General features: G+C 36.6%; 1 protein-coding gene across 2 annotated transcripts; it reads right to left on the bottom strand.

Moving 5' to 3' along the window:
- Positions 1-2,088: 2,088 nt before the first annotated feature.
- spi1b (Spi-1 proto-oncogene b) lies at positions 2,089-14,706 on the bottom strand. 2 transcript variants are annotated; one of them, XM_041787236.1, is made up of 5 exons: positions 14,351-14,706; positions 13,796-13,886; positions 12,574-12,800; positions 9,483-9,618; positions 2,089-4,860 (listed from the first exon to the last, which is right to left on the bottom strand). In XM_041787236.1, exons 1-5 carry the CDS (start codon positions 14,390-14,392, stop codon positions 4,550-4,552), a joined length of 807 nt encoding a protein of 268 aa, XP_041643170.1. In that variant the 5' UTR covers positions 14,393-14,706; the 3' UTR covers positions 2,089-4,549. The 2 variants fall into 2 exon arrangements, with proteins under 2 accessions (XP_041643170.1, XP_041643177.1); XM_041787243.1 differs by having other exon boundaries at positions 12,574-12,770.
- Between the last annotated feature and the right edge of the window lie 7,858 nt (positions 14,707-22,564).

The following is a 22,564-nucleotide window of genomic DNA, read 5'->3' as shown; positions in this document are numbered from 1 at the left end:
AAATACAAAAGCACAATATTAATCTGCAAAGAGGAACAAAGGCGGGCGGCGCTAGCTTTCAATGCTAGCGACGCCCGTTATCAGGCTAACGTCATACCCAGTCTTCTTTGTGTTCTCTCATCTTTAGACTAGTTTTGAACCTTCTAAATATAGATTTATGTTTAATCTACTAGGTTATTATACCACTAAGAACATCCCCAACTAATACTAGCTCAGTTACACACAGACTGTCTCGTGTTAGACAGCGGTGCGTTCATGGTCTACCACAAACTGTAGGATGGATTTGGATCGGTCATTTGGATCAGCGCCGTCAGTCAGATATCCGATCTATTAATTACATCCATATCAGACCCGATACCGGTATTGGATCGGATCGGTCCCATCCCTAATAGAAGCCTACATGGATTGCCTTCAAAAGCCGTTTGAGTCTGCCTATTGTAAGCAGACGGCTGATGTCACACAGGGTTTGTCCAATTCTTTCTACAGTCTATGATCAGTAATGACAAATTTGGAGATAAATAATATATATATATTAAATTATATATATAGCATAATATATAATAACAGGAAAATGAACATTTTCCTCATATTTTTTTAGTAAGATCTATGTGGAAAATTGTTTTAAAAATTTGTATATTGAGTGTTAGCAATATGCAGGAAATAAATAACTTAGGCAATAAATGCATTTTTTAAGAATATTTGCAACTCAGTTTTATGCACCTATTTGGTAGAACTGCCCATACTGTTTCACAAAGGTGTCTTTACTGTTACACAGTAAAATAGACCCACTGTCTTCATATGAGGACATCGTTTTCAGACTTCTTGTTGTTGAGATAACATGGTTAGTAATTATTAGTAATTATTAATATTATTAATATATCTATTAGGCAAATTAATTACACTGACTTCATACACCACCGTTTCTACTTTATCCACCGTAGCATTGTAAACTGGATGAAAGAACAAGCTATACATGTCTGTCTTCAGATGATTATTATATCATAAATCTAAACGATACGTTCATCAGGACTGATTAATAAGACAGCCTTTAGTCTCTATCATATCTCCTCCTCCTGCCTGTGTCTGTTAGGGCTTCTGAGCATGCACACACACTGTCACACACAGAGACAAGCTCTCCCACCTGCTTGGGTCTTGCTGACATACAACGTCCAAAAAATGCTGAATTCATCTAGTAATGCGCAGACTTCCCCAGGTTTAAAGTTTACTCCTGTGTCGCTACTTTAACTTCGTAAAAAGGTATGTAATGGAAACCTCTTCATGAGGAATAGCAACATAACCTTATGAATCAAACTAACACCATTGCAGAGGTAGAGTGACTAAAACAGGAGGCAGAGAGCCAATCAGACAGCGAGCAGAGGTACCCCCAGCGTACAGTATGTCAGATTTCAATGGATAAGATCAGACAGTTACTTTTGAATCAATTATTATTAATGGGAAGACCAGAGTAAAATACTGGCTCAAAACAAGAGTCATTAGCAACAGCAAGATAAGCTGCTTGGCACTGGCAGAGAGGATTTGGCTCATTTTTCATGGGCGCAACCCACATACTCAGCTCTGCTGCTCATCCCACAAATGCATGTTCCTTACAAATGTGGCATCATTTAAAAGGGAAATAAACAGGCTATCCAATGGTAATATTTATCACCAAGAAGCATTGTTAAAAAAAGAAATAATCTACCAAACACAAATTTCCTTACTTTTTGTGCTAGGTTGATTTTAATATATAACCAATTAAAAACAGGATTGTAATGCAGCCCTTCTCATATGATCCATATATGCAGTTAATTATTCACGTCTATAATTAATCGCCTGACAGCACTAGTAATTAAACCTCTCAGGTCCTACTAATCTGCATGACAAATAAAAGCTTAGGTCTCAGGAGATTAAAATCCCTTCTAAAATACATATCTCTTCCCTGCTGATCTTATCATGTTTATACACCTTTGTAGATGAACATTTTCTTGTAAAATATTAGAGGTTTTGTTTTTTAAAGCTGATAGTTCCTTGTTGTGCAATAACAAATATGCACCATGTTAGCAGTGAACATTACAACAGTAAAAATAAACATAAATTTATAAACAATTTATTTGTTTACATGCAATTATGAATGATAAAACAGAGTTTTGTCTATATACAAAATGTATCATGTTACTGAAATTGTCTCATCTTGTAAAAGGGTTCTTTGTCTCCATCCTGTTTTAAATATTAAATCATAACATTAGTATGTACATACAGTGATACAGTGAATATCACCCACAACTGAAAGAGAACTTTAGGATGTGACAGGAGAGAAATATCAAACATAGAAGAACAAAACTGTGTGTTACATGTTACAAAAAAATACTGAGAGAGAAGACATTCACATATTCAACAAAAACTGATTTGCTCATCAAAATGCACTTTAAAATGCCAACATGATCACAGGGTCTACACATACATTACTGCTACATCTGCCTCTCCTTTCCCCACATCACTAAAGAGAGTCATTGAAAGGAATAGCTTTACACCTAGAATAGTTATTTATTTGCATGTCAGTGGTTGGATGAAAAGATTAACACAACACACACGTATAAGGGCAGCGCCCACCCATAATGTGGGAATGCTTACAACAAAATATGTACTGTTTATTTGACCTTAAATGCTAACTGACACAAGAAATTTCCATATGCTTTTAGTTGTTGCTTAAGTTCAATTTTGCCAGTTTTATGATAACAATGGTGAGCAAGGCTGCCTACAAAGGGGGACAAAGGGGAGAGCTTTCTGGGGCCCAGCCATACTGGGGGTCCCATGGAGACGAGGAAAATAATGGTCCATATTTTACCAGATTTTATTTTTTACCCGAATAATAACCATACTTATTAAGGGAAAATTATTTTATTCATTTATGCTGTTGTAAAATATAGCCAATTAAAAAAAATGTAAACCTCTTTTCTTAAAACAGATTTAGCTTTTTTCCAGTAATGTTTACAATGTGGATGGGCACTGAACTAAAGCATTTGTAAAGTAATGACAGATTTCATAGATAAGCCATGATGTGGACAAGCAGAATGCCAGAGAATACAGAAGGAACCAGAATAACTTTATGGGGAAAATGATCAATTCATTGTAAAAAGAGACCCAAAAAAGGTGAAAAGTGGCACAAATGGGCTACAGTGGCAAAAATTGGCAGAAAAAAAAAGCGGTAAAAATGGATTAATAGAAACAAAAATGGGATGAAAGTGTCAAAATATGATTAAAAAGAGCAAAAACAGTGAAAAGTGGTTAAAAAGTGGCAACAAAGGGTAACAGAGGCAAGAAGTGACTGAATAGTTGCAAAACAAAAGACTAAAGTTGTGAAAAGGTGTCACACAAATAGGTTAAAAGAAGCAAAAATTGGCTAAAAGATGCAAAAATTGGTCTAATGTGTAAAGAATATGACATCAATGGGTGGAGACAATGGTGAAAAGGTCTTAAAAAGTGGCACATATAGGTCAGTTGAACATCAGAACCAAATAACAGCTTGATAATTTTCAGCTCCAAAATGAGGTAACTGTTAGCCAGGATGCTAGCACGGATCCAACACACATGCGTTGATAATTAAACACCACTGGGGAGGGCCTGTTCACTAAGAAGAAATAGAAGGTGATGCTTTCGTGATAATCTATTCCTTAATCATCATATTTGTCTATGAAGGAGAGAGTGTTTTGAAAGATAAGACACAATTAATAAGAAAAAGTCAGGTTTAAGGTGGGCCAATTTGGTAGATTTTTCAGGGGCCCAGTCATTTATTGTGGGCAGGCCTTTATAGGGTCGTACAAAATCATTAAAAGTTCATGCCGGTGTTTTAGAAACCTTACATCAAAACTCCAGGAAGTCACTGCTTCAGGACAAGAGGCCCTTCAGCTATGATTTGAACAGACTGTACAAATAACTTGTAATGCACTTATTATTGAGTTTAAGAAGTGCTGAAAGTTTAAGTATGTGAAAGAGCTAGGCCGGCTGCTTCCCTCTGTTACATGTCTTAATGCTAAAGTAAGACAAATCCCTGCTCGCAATCACTTTATATTACCACACAAATAGGCAATCAAAAAGGAAAGAAAAAAAAAAAGAAAAGATCTGGAAACATAAACAAAAATAAATGTTTATCCAGACATTACCATTTGGGTGCTTTACAACCAACAAAATGCATATATACAATAATAAACCATTTATGAACATTATATATCAATGTATAACTGAACCACCATGTTGGTAAAGCTGCAGAGCAGCTTGCAGCCCCCAGTTTTGTACTCAGCAGAGTTTACACCATTTCATGTAAAGTCTAACAGGGCTAACTCAGAAGTAGTGCCTATATGCAGTCTTTGTACTAATATTGGTAAGGCATAAGGGCTTTGTTGTTTACTTTAACATTGCGTTGGCTGGTAACTTAGAATAACAACTGTACAACAGCAATCGAGCACTCTCATATTTACCAGTTTGACCAGGTTTATTAAGTAACTATCACACTTAACTCCCCCAGTGTCACATGTGCTTAGTAAACCTTGACATTTCAGTACGGTTTTCTCTCCAAATGACTCTTGCCCAGGACCTCGTCACTAAACTGGTACGTCAGCTTCTTCTTTATCTTCTTCACCTCTCCAGTTTTGCCATAGTTGCGCAAAGCCCGGGCCATTTTCTGATAGGTCATTTTCTTGCGGTTCCCTTTTTGGATTCCCCAGCGGTGTGCAAGGGCCTCTTTGTGTTTTGAAGAAAACTGAAATGTCCCTTTGTCTCTGTCCACCCACCAGATACTGTCCTTCATATCACCATTCCTTAAAAGGTCTAACAGGAACTGGTACAGACGAATCTTCTTTTTGTTACCTTTGGAAACAGAGTAACTCAGTTAAACATGTCCAGTATGTAGACATATTACTTTTATATCTAAAAATGAGACAGACCTAGAATGTAATAGAGATGAGATGAGGAATCAAATGTGTTTCTTTTAAACGTTGGATTTAAAAACAGTATAAGACTGATCAATATCTACCATGTCTCAGAAAACTGGTTACAATTCTAAGAAATTCTGACAATTAAGATCCAGCATGAGTCATCTCTTTGTGTTTCCACATTGTCATGGTGGCAGAGTCAAAAACAGTTGACATTAGCTTTTTTTCCAACAGTGTTTGATATTGTGAAAGTTTTAAATCACTCCAAAGATTGAGCACAAAATGAATGTAGTTGCTGAATGTATCCCATGAAAGCATTATTTTGTTGTGTGATTGTATTGTAGTAAACAAAACCTCTCACACACTTAAACTCAACTCTGTGGCTTTTCTGGATTAATTTCTGCACCTACATATTTAAACACGTAGAAGGGAGAAAATCTCTCTGTGCGGTACTACTCCTGCCATGTTGGACATTACACTATCTAATTTTCAATATATTACATTTTTGCACCGCAACATCTAGATTTATTCAAAATAAAAAAACACAACTCTTTTGTTATTTACATAGTTGGGTTCTTATATTACCGTAAATATTTCAAACAGAATTTCAAAGACAGAGAATTCTTCATGTTTGAAACGTTATGGCACGTGTCTTGTTTCAATGGCTGTCATAACCATGCCACCGTAAAAGACAAGACTTACTTATGTGCTGCCTACTTGTGATGGACCACCATTATTCTCTCCCATTGGTTGCAAATTCAATCGCCCCAACTCATCTCTGGGGATGCAGAAAACCGGCCCTCAATATCCTTTTAAAGGCTCAAAAGAGACCAGGCCAACTGCTCAAGAGCCCCAACCTCTGCAGCTTACTTCTGGTTTGGAAATGAGGACTCTTTAATTAAAAACGGCACTCCATTTGATGTATTGATACCGTAAACCATTTTTATGTGTCATCGATAAATTTTACATAACGAGGGAGAAAAACTGTTAAAAGTGGCCTTCTAGCTTTGTGTTGTAAGGGGCACTTTTAACAGCTTTTCTCCCACATTCTGAGAAGTTCATCCATGAAACAAAAACATTGGTTGGCAGAGCTGAGCAGCGCTGGACTCTACTTGTTATAGTTTTTATTGTTTGATGGAGGATTTGATTTAAACTGGCTGTATGTTAATGCAGCACAAGACAGGCTACAGTGGACGGGATAGACTTGAACATTTGTTCTCAATTAGTGGGTCAGGACCCTGGGTCTTGAATGTGTGCCTGGCAATAATTTTGTGATATGTTGTAAAAAGAAAATCCAACTTAATTGATGTTTAGTGAACAAATTATGAATTATTGGGTGCACTCTTGATAATTCAACTGGTTGCTACAACATGTCATACTGAGTTTCTAAAACTATGTAAGACCAAGTGAACATATGGATCTAAGTTGAGCCAGCGTGGGAAGTATTCGGCTGTAATATGTATTTCTGTTGGAAAGATTTTCTACCAACTCAACATCTTTAGCTATGAGTATGTTGCGTCAAGTAAATGGCAACATGAAGTGTCAGGTTGGGCCCCGAAACTCAAAAAAGCTGTGAAACTTGTTACTTAACTTTTTATGTTGGACCCTTTCGTTTTTACAGTGTGTAGGGACACTCTAAAGCCTCATTTAAGCTCCCTTTGAGTATGAAAATAAGTCGGGGAACTCCAAATCAAATGATGAAAAAATGAATCCACTCAAGGTCACTGTTTCACATGGAGCTCCATCTTCTGTTCAAAACAGTCCAGCCGCAGCTGGTTCATTTCTGATGGTTCATCTGAGGCACCTACTGTATATCCCAGAACAGAAATACCGCTAAAACTTCAAAATAAAATCAGATTAACCTTCCGTTTAGGTTAGGGGTAAGAATTAACACCGTGACCGTGGGGTCTTAAAAGTATTAGAAGTTGATAAATCAATTTAGCAAAAATTAAGACTTTTAAAAGTATTAAAAAGTCTTAAATGCAAGAATAAAATGTATCGAATTGGGTTGCTTTTTACTTTATAGTAATCTAAAGAGGTTGCAGGCTTTAAAATGCTTTAGAATCAGAATTAGTGAGTATTATAAGTATCCTGATATCAGATATCATACTTTGTTTTTTCATTAAACCTAAATGTAAGCTCTTCTTCGTTTAAGCTTTGTCTCTAGTGAAAAACTTGTCAATAGATGCTTCTAGATAGTGGCAAAACTACTTTAACTTTCTAAGTAAAAAGTTAGACCTTCCAATAAGCCTTATAGAGTCATTTTTTCTAAGTCTAATTGTAAAATTTTACAATGACGCCTTATTTCCATACAACAGTAGGGAATACTACCGGCATTTTCTTTGTTGTCATATTTTTGTCTTACTATGAGCAAATTTTATACATGGAGCTGTGTTGGTGTCGTAAAAGGGTTACTCATATAAGATGCGGCAGAATCTTAAAATGGTTTAAGATGGTCTTTTAAAAGGTCTTAAAACAGTATTATATTTGATGTCAGATTTTCTGTCTACACCTTGATTAAGGTAGGGTTAGGATACCAAAAATTAAAGTCAAAAACCTGATAGGAAAATGTTAAATGAGGCCGAAATAAAAGTCTGCTTACAGGAAAGGAGCTTGTCTTCTATGAAAATATTTTAACATAGTCAGTACAGCTTGCATAGCTGTTAGCTGTGCAAGCTAACTGCTAATGAATTTACATAGCTAAAGGAACTATAGCTAAGCTCACTGAGCAGCTATGTAAATTACATGTTATCTAGAAAGCTACTTTAGCTGTAGCTATGGTTGCTTAAGCTCATGCTGCTAAAACTAGCTTAGGCCTTGTCCACACAGAGACGAAAACGATATATTTCTGTTTTGTTTTGAAAAAGTTTTCTGTAAACACGGGATCGTTTCAGGAAATGTCCGCATAAACACAGAACCACTGATAATGACTGGAAATGCTGTAGTATGTATGCCAAGCTTGTAAGTGGTGCTGTAACGCTGCCACAAAATGCACCAAAAGAGAGAAGAAGATCAGAGAAAACTGCCACAAACTTTCTCCTGGTTGCCCTTCTGGTTGTTCTCCGAGGTGGATTTAAGAACATCTGGTGTACGCTGTTCTTGGTGGTGGTAAAGGAGCATCAGATTTTGCTGTAAAAGCCACAACAAACTCAGAGGCTTCTGCAACACGAACACAACCCTGTAAACCGCCATTGTTGTCAGCGCGTGAGGCGTAAGTGGGTTACCCTATGTGTGACGTAATCACTTCAAGGAAGATGCGGCTGTCTGTCCACACGGAGATGAAACGGTAAGAGTTTACAGATTTGTTCGCTCTGGGACCCAGTTTTAAAAAGTATCATTTACGGCCCCCCCAAAACACTGTCTCCGTGTGGATGAAATAACGATACGACAAAAAGCTTTAGCGTATACTCCTGAATTCGTCTCTGTGTGAACGGGGCCTTAGCTACTTTGGCTTATGTGGTAAAGTTAAATACACAGATAACATAGTTGTGTGAACTTTAGCCAGATTAGACGTCAGACATTTTTTAACAAGTACATTTCGGTTGTTGTTCTCCAGCTCACATTTTTGTTTTCTTGTTACCTTTTTATAACAAAGCTTGTTTTTCTCATGATAATCAGTTAATTTCTCAAGATCTCTGAAAAACAACCAAAATGGATGTTACCACAGGACAAAAAGTCTTGCTGGGCTTCTGTAATGATGTACTTTTCAGCTATGTTTTTGTGTCCTTTCTCTTTTTTTTTGTCATATATTTTATTCCATCTAAGGTCAAAGCTGCAACATTTTTCATGAAATCAATTTGAATGTGAGGAAGAAGAGCTGGGGATGGGTCCAGATGAGAACCATTGTGCAAAAAGATCAACTCTGGAGCAGAAAGCACCACATCTAAGGACCTATCAGCTATTAACCTAGAGTAGCATAATGATCATCATGATCCTGCAGGATTAAATCTAAATTCTTATGTAAAATCAAACCTATAAAACTGTAGTTCGCAGCAGAAAAAACAACCACTTCCTTTGAAGATGCTTGACCAGCAATGTTAAAGCAATTGTGCAACTAAGAGCTCAGTCTAGTAGTGTGTTTGAAAAGTCAGCAGAGCACAGAGCTGAAATGACTCAAATCCAAAGGTTCATTACTATAACGTGAGCAGCTCTCATTCTTACAGGTTAAAGAGGAAAGAATCCATATTATCTCACACACTGTATAACTGTAGAGATAACTCTATATAGAAACAACTGTCTCCCTTTGAAGAGGAGGGAACAAAAGCATCACACATGCATGCTTGTTAGACTGAATGTCATACTGACAGATACGAGTGGAAGTGCAAAGTTACGAGCTACTGGACTTGCTGTAAATTCTTCAGATTCAAAACTTTACAAGAAGTCCAGTGACTTATCACGTCTACATATACTACCATGACCTGGATGGCTGAGAATCTGCACATGGTCGGCACAGCTGATGTCTTAAAGTGTCTGTGTTTACTGCTCAGTAGAAAGCTAAAGAGCCCCCCTGCCACCCCTGTCCCAGTATGAAATCACCTTTACGTCTGTTTTCCATACCTAGATCTGCTGTGACATACGGGACCCGATCTCTTAGACATTCCTCATCAGACACCTGCAGTTCTCCATGGTCCTCTTCATCAGAGCTGCGCTGGGACACGTGTGGAGGGTAAACAGTCCGAGGAAGGAACGTGACCTACAATGCAAGAGTTAAGTTAGATCTAAACTTACACCAAAATATTTGAAATCCTAACTAAGAGCTTGTTAATTGTCAAATATTCCATTAATGTTGTTTAAAAGTGTCCTTTTCATGTTTCTTTTGTACCTTTTTTACTCAACATTGGAAGACTTTTTTAGTCCATAATATGAAGCTACTAAAATGCTTTTTCTCACCCAGTCAAGTTAACAAATACTTTAACTCTGGCTTAAGGGCATAGTTACACTCGCCCCACTCTAATATCTGTCTCTGTGTAGAGTGTGGCTGCATCTCTCTGCATGAGTTGTGATGTGTGGATGCTGCAACAGCTGGCTGGGCAACACAAGTAACACAAGTCAACGTCTCTGTAACAGAAAACAGGCCGCCTACTCCCACGTGTGAACGCGTTTTTCACATTGATTTCTTTTCGTTCAGTATACTTAAAATGTTAAATTTCTTTCAAATTTCAACACTTTTTTTTTTTCAAAAAGAGTCCTTTCTTTTGGAAAATTTTTATTTCACAAGTTTAATGAAACATAATTTGACCAGTTGTGATTCTACATCATGCACATGTGTGTTTAGAAGGACATTTTATGACATAATTGACATAGGATAACATTTAACAAGGCTTGCTAAGGATTGATAGTATTCCTAGGGTATTAGTAAAATTGTATTGCTATGCATATGCTTCATATATTTGCTTGTTCCAACATAGTATGTTAGAATTAAACTTGGTTGAAAACTGATGCTGTATTTCCCCTCTTCCTACTAAACATGTGGCCAAAAATTCTCTTTTTTTGTATACAGGTATGTTGACATTTTGGTCCTGGTGTAAACTGGCCCTTTATCCCCAGTCAAACTTGACAATAACGTTACTGTTCGTTCATCCCCTTTAATAGCTCAACCAAATTATTCCCCCAAATTTATTACAAGACTGTTGTTAGAGGTAAACACATTGGAAACAATAACCTGTCTCACACACACACAAAAAAGATTAATTTTTAAAAAAGGCTGTCAAGATTAATCGCACACTGTAAGACTGAACAGTTGAAGACTGTTAAAAAAAACTGTATTCTGAGTTTTCCCAGAATGCCTTTGGGCATTAGACACTTTTGCACCATGATTGAAGTCACTGACTCAGTTACTGCAGTGGAAGAAGACCACATAGCTTCACAAAAAATACTTAAACAAATTGTTTTGAGCTGGATTTAAACAGAACTTTTTAGTATAAGAAAATTTCCACAGTGTAGTCTAAATTAGAAAAGTCCACTGTGCCCTTATTTCCATTTACATCTTTTTTTTTTATGTAAACACCTTTATTCCCCCGTGGTTATGTTCATGTCATAATCTTCAATCTACCAATAAAATCAGGCCTGTATCCAAACAGGAAGTCATTTGCCCTTAGTTTAACATGGTAGAAAAATCCCACATGACACAACAAAAATTTGAAATGCAAAATAATGCGCTAAAAATGGTGAGATTAACTGTGGTATGTAATTTTAGTGTTGTAAAATCCCTTATCAAAATAATAAATAAATACATACAGCTCAAAAGTGCTTCAGCCCACTGGGGAAATGCCCTAGTACCACATTAGCGATCTAGCCCTGATGTCTGTCATGGTTTTGCACAGACCATAGAAGGCTTATGTACAATAAACCACAGGTTTAAATCATTTAGGTATGCATGGCTGTGGAGCCTCATCTTACTGCTGTCTTACTGCTATGAAGACCTAACATTACGTTAAAATAGGCAGCTACCTCTGGGGTACTATATGTAGGGACTTTTTAAAGATGGGAAAAAGGATATAAAAGGGAAAGTAAAAGGCTTTGTCTTTCCCTATTTTGCTTTGAAACAATGGCCAGCTGGATCAGGTTCTGTATAACACAAAGGGTTTTAGCAAAGAAACATATAAGCCAGTTTTCTGTCCTTTTTGAAATGCATTGAAAATACTTGTAAATTGTCCTGCTTAGTGAAGAGGTACATAGATTGTATCTTATTTGATATATAATTTTATGAGACCTCTATCTAATCATCATGATCAATTTTTTCCTTAAAATCTTTTGTGCTCAATCTGATAAATGCTGAAAAATATCCTCCAGTGGATTATCAGTTGCCAGAAATGCCTCATTTATCAAATATGATACAAAAAATATTCATGAAATTTTATGGCATTTTTCTTTTTCTATTTCAGTTGAAGGTTTAATAAACATCTCAGTTCCAAAAAAAATAAGTTTCTGGCTATTATTTGAGCTTTCAGGCTTTAGAGGGTTAAGTTTTTTTTTGTTTTTTTTACCTCTGCTCATCTGCACAACTCAAATATAAGATGATGAATCCCACATAAATGCTTAGCTTTGCAGTCACAAAATATATATATATATTTTTTTTAAACTAAAACGATATATATATAAATGTAAAATTAAACTTTAGGCCTTTTTTGTAGCTCAAAGATTCACTTCCTGATTTTTATAAAAGGACCTAAAAGACCTCTCTGTTTCCAAATGCCCTCTCTTCCTTAAAAAACAACAACTTTGAATCATATAACACAAAATATGTTTGAATATAGGAACTTTTCTGAGCTTGATTTTCAACTTTAGAGATTTTTTTGTAGGTTAAGTGGCACTTCATATCCATTAACTGATGTATTCTACCAGCAACAATGCATGGGGGCTTTTGGATTATCAGTAATTCTGTCAAATAAGAACTGGGCTGTAATCCTGACTTTGGATAATCATCACAATTAGTGATCGAAAGCACTATACTTCAGTCTATGGCCATGCTTTATTTTTAAAAATATAACATGTAAACATTTATTAGTTTTAATTTCCTGCCTTTTGATTCATTTTACAACTACATTTGTGTCTATGTTTCTGAGGCATGTGCAACCATGCAGATATCTTGATGTCTGTTTAAGTTGATTAAAGGTGTTTTTCCATGCTTGACTGCAGAAAGACTTACTGGTTGCTGTATCACATGTGGATGTGCCCCTAGATTTGGATCATGGAGGCTCTCTGTGTCATATCGTATGGCCTCGTGTCGGATGAGGCTGGTTGGGTGGAGGGCCTGCACACTCTGCAGCTCTGTGAAGTTGCTCTCTGGGAGATTTTCAAACTCGATGGGGTGAACGTGCGGGTGAGAGTGGTAGTCCCAGTGATCTAAATACAGAAGGTGACAAACAGTAGAAACTGCTACAGCTTTTAGTTGTTTCTCTTGATAACAGCAACACTGCTGCACTCAAAAAAAAATGCAGAAATAAAGTCAGGTCCTGCAGAATTCATTAAACTTATCTTCATAATGATCTGAGCACACTAGAACATGTAAAAATACCAGAAATGACTCATGAGGAAAGATGTATCAACCGTCTGAGTTTGCATGAGATGAGAGAAACAAAGAGAGAATTTAGGTCGTGTTTAACATCCAGATTTGATTGAAAGTTTCACATTTTATTAGTGAAAATAGAGGACAGACAAATAGAAGGGTTTAAGTGCAAAAAATCATCTCAAACATCCTTTCTTGGTTGATTATTCATCAATGTTTGTAGTGTCTTTTTTCTGATTTCTAACAGTATCAGACAGTAGACACAAGCCGTTAAGATATGAGACATTTGATATTTTTATCACAACTGAAGCTCTTCAGAGGCTTCATTTTTAGCTGAAAGTTCATCCCACCCTCCTATTTAACCTGTTTTAGTGCAATAGTCAAAACTGTTGATTACAAGAGAAAGTAAAGCCCCTGTCATGTATCAACAAAGCCCCATGGGGCGAAAGTGGTTCTATGTCTGTAGCCGTAGCGACCGAAAGAAATGGCATCTGTTTCCTGTGTTCCATCCACCCTGATGTGGTGCACTCCAGCTGCACACGCTGCAAGCTTTTTCTGTACAGTGCACCACACTAGTCACCACAGAAGGTCATGGTGGATAATTTAGAGAATAAATGCAAAAAGGTTTCTTTGATTGATTAATTAAAAGAGTAAGGAAATTAAAGTTACCTGAAGTTAAATGACTTCATGTCGTTGAATGTTGATAACATTTCTCCCTAAAAGTAGTGATCCCCTTTTTAAAATGTGTATTTTAATTCAAAGATGGCTCTGTATCATTTTATTTAACAAGTGGTGATATTACAATTTCATATCGTAGAAATACTGTAAATGTCCTGCAAAAAATATGTGAAGTAAAACTCACCTGCCTGGATATCTCCTTCTAGAACGTAGGGATTATAGTACTCTGCAATCTGATGTCTGTAGATCTCAGGATCGTACATCTCTTCTGAGTGCTGTAAAATTTAAGATGAAAAAGTCTTTATTAGGCAAAAATTGTACTTTCGATGAAAGGTGACTGCACATTACAGCATTTAATGCTGCTCTTCTTTTACACTGTTATATGTAAAATAATATTCCGCATCTGCCACATTTTCTCTGTTTTAATATCCATAATTAGTCATATGCCTATTAATACAATAATCTTTTCTAACGCTGTGACTGTTCTGAAACTCTCAAGAACTCTTGAGTTTCGTTTTCATGTCGCCCAAAGTATAAAAGACTCGTACAGTTTGTGTCCTGTATTCAAACAGAAGAAGACTCACTCTAAGTCTCATCTGAAAATTGTATTAATACATGAATGCCATCAATCATGACTGTTTTTGCTAAATCTTCAACCAAAAGAAAAATCAAACCCTGCTATTATTATCAAACTCCCCTGCAAGATTACTGAGATATTATTAAAATGAGAGATACTTACAGGTGGGATGAGGTAGCTCTCCATTCTGTATGGATGCAACATGGAGACCTCTTCTCCAATGGTCCAACTCTCACAAGCTTTGCTGGCAAAACACTCACAACCTTTCAAAACTTTTGCGGCACCATTGCACAATGTTTCAAAATTTCCTCTCGCTCAACGAAAAAACAAAAAATTGTCTCTCGCTCTCTTATGGTAAAGTCTCACTTGTGCTCTACACTACTCCTAAAGGCCGTAAGCTTTGTCCAATTCAAATGAAATAAAACAAGGCCCGCTGTTTGAGCCAAAGATGGAAAAAGGAAACTTTTGACTTCTGTAAAATCTTTGTGGGTGGGGAGCAGCAGAGTGTGTCTGCTAAAGGTTCCTAACCATTGATGATTTGTCAAGGGAGCCCATGAAACTCTATACACTGTCCCCTCCTCTGAGTAGCCAATCATCATCCAGAGCTCCTCTCGCTATTAGTTTTTAGCCCCAGAAGTGTGATAAACAGAGCTCAAAAGACACTGAATATTTAGCACTGTATTAAATTCTCCTTTACTTAAAAGTTAGAGAGCATTTATGTAAGCTCATGAAGTAATAAATGATTAGTTACACAAAGAAGCTAGGTAGAGGGAAATAAGACATATTTAAGGTTCATTAATGTAATTTTCTGATGTGTTAAACAGAAACAGATGACAATATGGTTAAAAAATATATAATAGGAATGCATGTTGTCAAATACTGCATTTTTAAAGTTCAGTAAGTGGCATTTTCACACCAAAATTTGTTTTGGATTAAAAAAAACAACTAAAAACATGCAGAAATTCTTCATTTTTATAGTTCTAATGTTGCATCTTATGCCACTATGATAGAGCTGCAATGATAGACAAACATGTTTAATGTTGCCATGGAAAGACTGGATGTTAAATCATAACCTGATATGCATGAACAGCTATTGGAAGCTGCCATTCAGTAGCTGTAGACAATGATTATTCTCAGCCATCTGCTGCATGTTCTGTCACCAAAGTACCCCATAACTCCAACTGTCATCATTTTGTGGCCCCACTAGACATTTCCAAATTAAGTAGACTGAGACAAACTGCACAAAACTGCACTCAATAAATTGTGTTTCCTAAACAGTGGGCCAACATATTAGTGTCATGGATGAATTTCACATAATTAGGGAGAAAAGCTGTTAAAAGTGGCCTTCCTTTTGTTTGTTTTTATTAAGAGCCCCTTGTGGTGGAATAAAAGTTGTGTATTTTTAATGTACAAATATTTTTATATCTGTGAAAAACCACATAACAATTTTGTTTTAACCCGTATTTTACTGAAAAGGCTCATAAAGTCAGGTTTGGTAGTTTCATATAAGGTAATACCAAATCAAATATTTGTTTATAATTATAATTTTTCAATTGCAGAGTTTTTTTTAATCCAGTATATCCAAAACACTGTTGTCTTGACATTAACAGAAAACCCAGAACCACAAGAAGCAACACTGACCACACTTGTTCAAGCATATAATATTTATTTGAAACACGTTATGTTTTTCCAGTGTGACACTTTAACAAGACAAGACAAATCACTTATAAAAGCATTGATGGGTTGTTTGTGTGTCAGTTCATGAGTCAGTTCTTTTATGTGGATGTTAAGAGCCATTTTATTTTTATTACTATTATTTTTTATATATGCTGTATGCCTGTTTGTTTTGTGATTGATCTTTTCTCCACACTTCTTTATCACCAGCCAACAGGCATTAGGGACACAAGCTTGATGGTGTAACATCCATGTTTTATATCGGGTGTGTCGTAAAGCCAGATTTCATCTGACCAGCAAGGTGTTTTCAGGAGATAGTGTATTTTGAAAAATAATCACAGGATATTTTCACCAATTAAAAAAAAAAAAAAAAAAAAGTATAGTTGGAGTAAAATACCAGAATAAATATCACTCATAAGTCCTGACTTTGATAAGTTTGGCAGGTCAAATGAAGTCAAACTGGTATCCAAATGAAGAGCTGAAGGCGCCATCTCATCTTCCTGAACTGAGCAAAATGATCCGGATCACTGAAAAGAGACAAAATTCCCATCACTACATTAAAGGACAAATAAAATGCAGACTACCTAAACAAAGTGTTGGATTAAAAACAGTACAAAGATACCAAACAAAAGCCATAAATCTTTCCTAAAGTTCATCCCCCTGGTACAAAAAGTGGGACTGTTTGCATGAAATAAGTTTGAGTAAGTAGGCTAGGGTAGCTGATAGTGGAGGCCTGGCTCATTTGAAAAAAATATATATAAAAAAATCTAATGAGAAAAAATGATCAAAAAACAATTGTTAAAAAAAAAATCCATAAATAAAAATTCAGTCTCGTCATACATTTTACCATTTTATTGCAGAACTGGTCTAAAGTGGTGGAGAGGGTTCTGCTTAAAAGATGCTCCCTGGGATAGTCAAGCAGCATGCTTTGACTTTCCAGGGAGCAAATGGCTAGAAACCCCCCATATTGATAGATACATTAAACACAATGCATACCGAATATAATAAATTTAGTTCAAAAGCAATTTAACCATAGTGGCATGAGTCTCAATATGAGGGTGCAACAAGCTTTATGCTATAAAGGAGGAGGCTGAGGTGGAGGAGGTTAAGCTATGCCACGGCAAATAAACTTGACAATAATAACGGCAGGTTAAGGAGGCTATAGCTTCTTTTTTTGTCTATGTTAAGCTAAGGTGAATTATGATTTTTTAATGCAGGAACAGAAAACTAGGGATGCACAGATTGTGGAAAAGAGGGTTGATATTGTTACCAATGTTTAAAAAAAATACAATCAAAGTAATTGCTGATACTGTTGGGTTTTGTTTCAATACTTCCTTTGGTTTAAGACTCCTTCTGTGCCAAATTTCTTGGCTACTGGTATCTGTTCATGCCACATTATCTGCTGATGCAGATGCTTGTATAGAGCTGATATCTACTGATAATGATATTTAACTGATGCACCCCTGCAGAGAACACTATAAAGCCTTCAGATGACTGTAGAAAGTCACTATTTCATCTAAACATGTAAGACAAAGTTCTTGAGACTACATTCTCCATGTACAGAAGAGCCTTTACTGTGGATAGTGATATTGGGTGTCAGTGCTACATGTGTGTGAAGTGGAGGTGTCACAGTGTAAACAAGTTTGTGTCCACTCTCCAACTGCTGATCTGAAACTGAGGGACAGTAAGACTGGAGTAAAATAACTTAATTAGGATGTTTGGTGATGTAAACATTAATTTTGTAAAGGAGAATGTCGACATGCTGCCACTTGCCACAGACATGCATGTAACCCCCCCCCCCCCCCCATGCACACACACTCACAGCTGGACAGATAAGATGGAGGTAGTGTCTCTGTTGTAACCACACTGTGGTAAAAGAGATTATTATTATCACGTACTGTTAGAGCATTTCCTTAGAAGAAGGACGTTTTTCTGGTGTAAATGAGCTGCTAAAGTCTGTTTTTATGGTTAAAAAATTGCTACACAAGTGACAATCAATCATTCATTTGGTGTGTAGTGAACCCACGGGGCAAAAGGGCAACATTTGAGAAAAAAAGTTGTCTACCAGTGTCTGAAAATATCATGATAACTGCATTAACTGAAGATGCTTTCTTTGTCCAGATGCAGAGATAACCAGTGTCGCACAAATCTGAGAGTTTATTGTTAGTGCTGCCTGTTTAAGAGGAAGACTGCAGCTCTGTGATAAGGACACGAGCTGAAAATACCACGCACTGTAAGATCAAAATACTGAGGTTATGTTAAGGTAACCATACAAGCCACACACTGACAAGAAATCCAGATTCAAATACTAAGAGTGCTTTCAGACTTTGAGCTAGTATCTATAACAGAGGAGGCTGCAGCAGGTACTGGCTCTGATTAGAAATAACAACAGATGCTTGAAGTGTTTTTATTTATTTCTCTACAGCACATTTACTGCTCTGACCAACTGGTTTTGAGCTTTGATCAAAGTTCAACTCTGTATTTTGCTTACTTATGGAGGATTATAATGACCAGGGTGTGTGGAGCTATTACAACCACACAGACTATTGAGAGCCGTGTCCAGCCCTGTCTTAATCACAGAGTGGGCAAGTGTATTATTAACACTCAGAGTGGGCTGCAGTGATACCCAGTCAATTTAGATCACAGCTTTATTCTGGGAAGCCAAAAAAGGCATTTTTATAAAAATATTTACAGCCATTATAGGCCAAAATTTAAAGCTGATATATACCATATATCCACAGCTGATATAGGTAGATATTTATAGCCAATAAGCTGGTATTCTACAGCCAATATTAGCTAATATTAAAGTAAATATACAGTTTTACTTACAGCTAATAAATCAGATGTAAATATCAATATAATAAGTAAGTATAAGTATAAGTAATATTGCACATCTCGAGTACAAATAATAATTTGGTTATAATAATTATACCACCTGTCAGATTGAGTTCTTTAACAAAAACAAGATTTTGATTTTTAAGTTTGAAATATTTTGTTGTGTTAGACACTTGTACGTACTTTTAGCCTGCTGTTGTTTACAAGAAATCATGTTGATCAATTAAATTTACTTGCATTATTTTGCTGTGCTGGACTACACCATTTGGACATTTTTAAGAAAGGTGCAGGGGCCCCCCAGTACTGTATTTTACTCCATTTGATCCATATTTCAGTCTGTTGACCAATTCATTTAGTCACTTTTGATTCAATGATGGCACTAATTAATAAGAAAAATTAAATAAAAACACACTTTTCATTTCAGACTTTACCCTACTGTGGGCCCAGTTAATCAGTATCCTTTTTACCCCCCTTTGCTACGCCCATGTTTATAAGAAGGACTAAATGCTTGCAAGGTGGTCTACATGCCACAGTTTATAGGAGAAACCTAAAGGTTTCATCCTAAAGTCACCCATACATCAGTACTCAGCCTTAATATTGCAGTTTGTGAAGATGAAGACAATCACACAGTTATTTATTCTTGATAATTATTTTTCAAATCAGTGATGTCAATCTGCAACATGACCTGCTTCAACTTAAATACAGTTGAGTAAAACACTAAATTATGTCCGTGTGGGCCTCATATGTGTTGTATGCATATGGATCCCAAGTGGTCAAGGGGGAAGGAAGTTCTTTGGTTTGATGAGACCAAAATGGTGCTTTTTGGCCATCAGACAAGACGCTATGTTTGGCAGACACCAAACACTGCACATCACTACAAATACCACCCCCACTGTGAAGCACAGTGGTGGTAGCATCATGTTGTGGGGATGCTTCTCAACAGCCAGCCCTGAAACACTTGGAAAGGTGGAAGGTTAAATGAATGCAGCAAACTAGAGGAAAATCCTGGAGGACAATCTTATTCAGTCTGCAAGAGAATAACAGCTTGGGAGAAGATTAAATTTCCAGCAAGACAATGACCCGAAGCATACATCAGAAAGTACACAGAAATGGTTAAGACAGCAAGGTGGATGTTCTGGAGTGGGTGATTGAGACCTATCCACACAGACTCAGGGCGGTGATTGCAGCCAAAGGTGCATCTGCTAAACACTGACTTGAAGGGAGTGAAAATGTATGCAGTCACTTATTTTACATGACATGTTTAATTAGTTGACATTAAATTGTAAAAATATGTTTTCACTTTAATATTAAAGAGGGTTTTTTGTTATAATAAATAATCAATAAAAAGGTAAAACATCCGAGGGGGTGAATACTTTTGATAGGCACTGCATCTCATGTAGAGGTTCACACGGGCAATTACAACAGGGGGCCACCATGTATACCCCACAGACAAGCCAACTTGGGACCCTCATATGTTCCATGTATGGCCTACACAGACATGCTGGCTGATGACTTTATGTAATAAGAATAAAACTGCAGGAAAAACTAAAACTTTCCATCCTGTACTGAATAATACCTTGAGTGCTATCTGCTGTGTGAGAACAGCAAACTGATGATAACTCAAGTCTTTCGATATTTTTTCTCCTTTGACCTTTGTTTAGTAAAATTCAAACAGTAAGTAAACTGTAGCAGAGCATGCAGGATTTATTTTTATTTTTAGCTCTTTTCCTTAGAAATTATCATCATGATGTGTCCAAAAGACTGTTTCAAGAACAGGAACTTGGTGTCAGCTGAAAATTCACAATGAAAAACCTAAAGCAAAGCCTCATTTTCATGTGAGCCAATCTGATTTTCTGTCTTTAAACCTATCTCTGTTGTCTGGGTTCAGTTGTTAAAACAGAAGAGGACGGAGGTGTTGACCTCATAAATTCTAAAGTCCAGTCACATAGTTGTTTGCAGTACTTTATAAACAGCTTTAGCCACGGCTTTAAAGACTGACTCAGCTGAGTAGAATAAAATGACTTCAAAGCAATATTTCAAATAAAATTAATTCTAAGAGATTGGTATTGCATCTGCACATGAGTTATTGCCTCCAACAAAGATGTGCTAATGGTTTCAGTGTTTTTTGTGTGTCAGCATGCTTGTGGAAAACTACTGACCTGATTTTCTTTAGACATGGTAAAGGGTGTGGCTCTGGCACTGGAAGAACTCATATTTTGAGGCTAATCCAAATCGGACTCAGCAATGAATAGGACAGTGATTCTGGTTCATGAATTCAGACAGGCTGTATGGAATGGTTTCACTTCGAGATTTAAATATTATAGTAGATAATAAGATAGGGTGACCATATTCTTAAACCTACGAACACGGACTTAGTATAAGCTCACGGCACAGTGTGATCTTTCATCAGTGTGCTCTATTAAAGTCAATCACAACTCTGCTACTTTGTGCCAGGGCCAGTTTTAGTCATAAGGAGGGCAAGGCAAGAGCAATATAAGGCCCTTCTGCATTTTACTTATATTATAGGTAGAGAAGAAAAACATTTAGAAGCATTTCTCCTCATCTCCACACTGCTATTAGATTAACAGTGCCCAAGGCAAGGTATGACTTGTTGAAATATGCACAATAAAAAGGTAATATTAGCTCCTATGCCACAGCATATGAAATCTAAATATCCCTTATGTTATTGATTTGGTATTTCAATATTGATCTACCTTGCCATAATTTGTATGATTCGAGGACATAGGATGACTTTTAAGAGGCATGTACTCATTAGGGGGTCCATGGATCCTTCCCAGGGAATTACTTGGACTTGTCTTAAAATTTTCTTATCTATATACTTCTTGTCATCGAAGTACTTTTACACATATATCTCATTATTTCATGCACATTTTATTATTATAATTGGCAGCATGTCTGTGTCTGTCTGTGTTGATTTGCACGCAACACTGTTGCTCCAATTGTCCTTGATTCCTCTCAGAAGACTTCTTGGGTGTACTGGTCTAAAACTGGAACCATGAAAAATTCATAAATATCTACAGATTTTCTATAAAATGCCAAAATGTTGTTCCGAGTCATCATTCAGGGACTTCTTCTGTGTTCTATGTACCTTGGAAGTCAGATGTTGGAGCTGGGAATGAAGTTGCATCCAAGCTGAATGCATTCCTATTGCTGCAAGCTTGTAAGAGGAAGTGACAGAGTTGGAAAACAAATGGACTTTGTTGAAACACGCCCACAGGGAAACATATTTGGATGAAATGATACATCTGTTCCATGATCCCTGATCAAAGTTAGACTCTTTAAAGCAGAGAAAATTGATTGGTTGGACAGACAAATTAGTAATTAACTTTGAGTTGCTTTCACAAGTGATGTTTTTCTCCTGGTTAAAACAGAAACAGCCTTTGCAACAAGATTGATGGATAAATATATAGACAAATTAGTATTGTATGCATACATGGGGCATTGTTTTGGTATTACAGTTGGTTAGTACAGGGGCAGTGGTTGTTCAAAATAGGAACAAATCAGTGAAATGTGTCGGGGCTTGAGACTTGGAGTTTGAGAATATAATGGTCCCAATCAAATCGGGATGCATCTTACCCTAGGTGTAGGCCTTTGACTTGATTTGTGCTCTCTGAGCGACTTTAAGAGCTTTAATCAACTTGATCTCTTAGCCAGTTACTGACACTCACCAAACAGAAACAATCCTACAGTTTTAAATGTTGACTTTTTCTCTCTGACACTTTTAGAAGACTTTAAGTTGCCATCATATCTGCTCTTAAATATAAACTGTACTATTCTCTCTGCCTTGTTTGTTTTTGCTGTGACCTGAGAGCTGAAGTACATGCTGTATATGTTCATGCAGTGACA

This window comes from Cheilinus undulatus, linkage group 1 (assembly GCF_018320785.1).
Source record: "Cheilinus undulatus linkage group 1, ASM1832078v1, whole genome shotgun sequence".
NCBI classification, from domain to species: domain Eukaryota; kingdom Metazoa; phylum Chordata; class Actinopteri; order Labriformes; family Labridae; genus Cheilinus; species Cheilinus undulatus.
The sequence above is the reverse complement of the archived record's forward strand: the minus strand, read 5'-3'. Positions and strand labels throughout refer to the sequence as shown.

Coding starts and splice junctions, on each gene's coding strand:
- spi1b (XM_041787236.1), bottom strand. CDS start 14,392: ATGTTGCATCCATACAGAATGGAGAGCTACCTCATCCCACCT. Junction 9,619..12,573: donor CACATGTGATACAGCAACCA/GTAAGTCTTTCT, acceptor CTTGCATTGTAG/GTCACGTTCCTTCCTCGGAC. Junction 4,861..9,482: donor GTATGTCACAGCAGATCTAG/GTATGGAAAACA, acceptor CTGTTTCCAAAG/GTAACAAAAAGAAGATTCGT.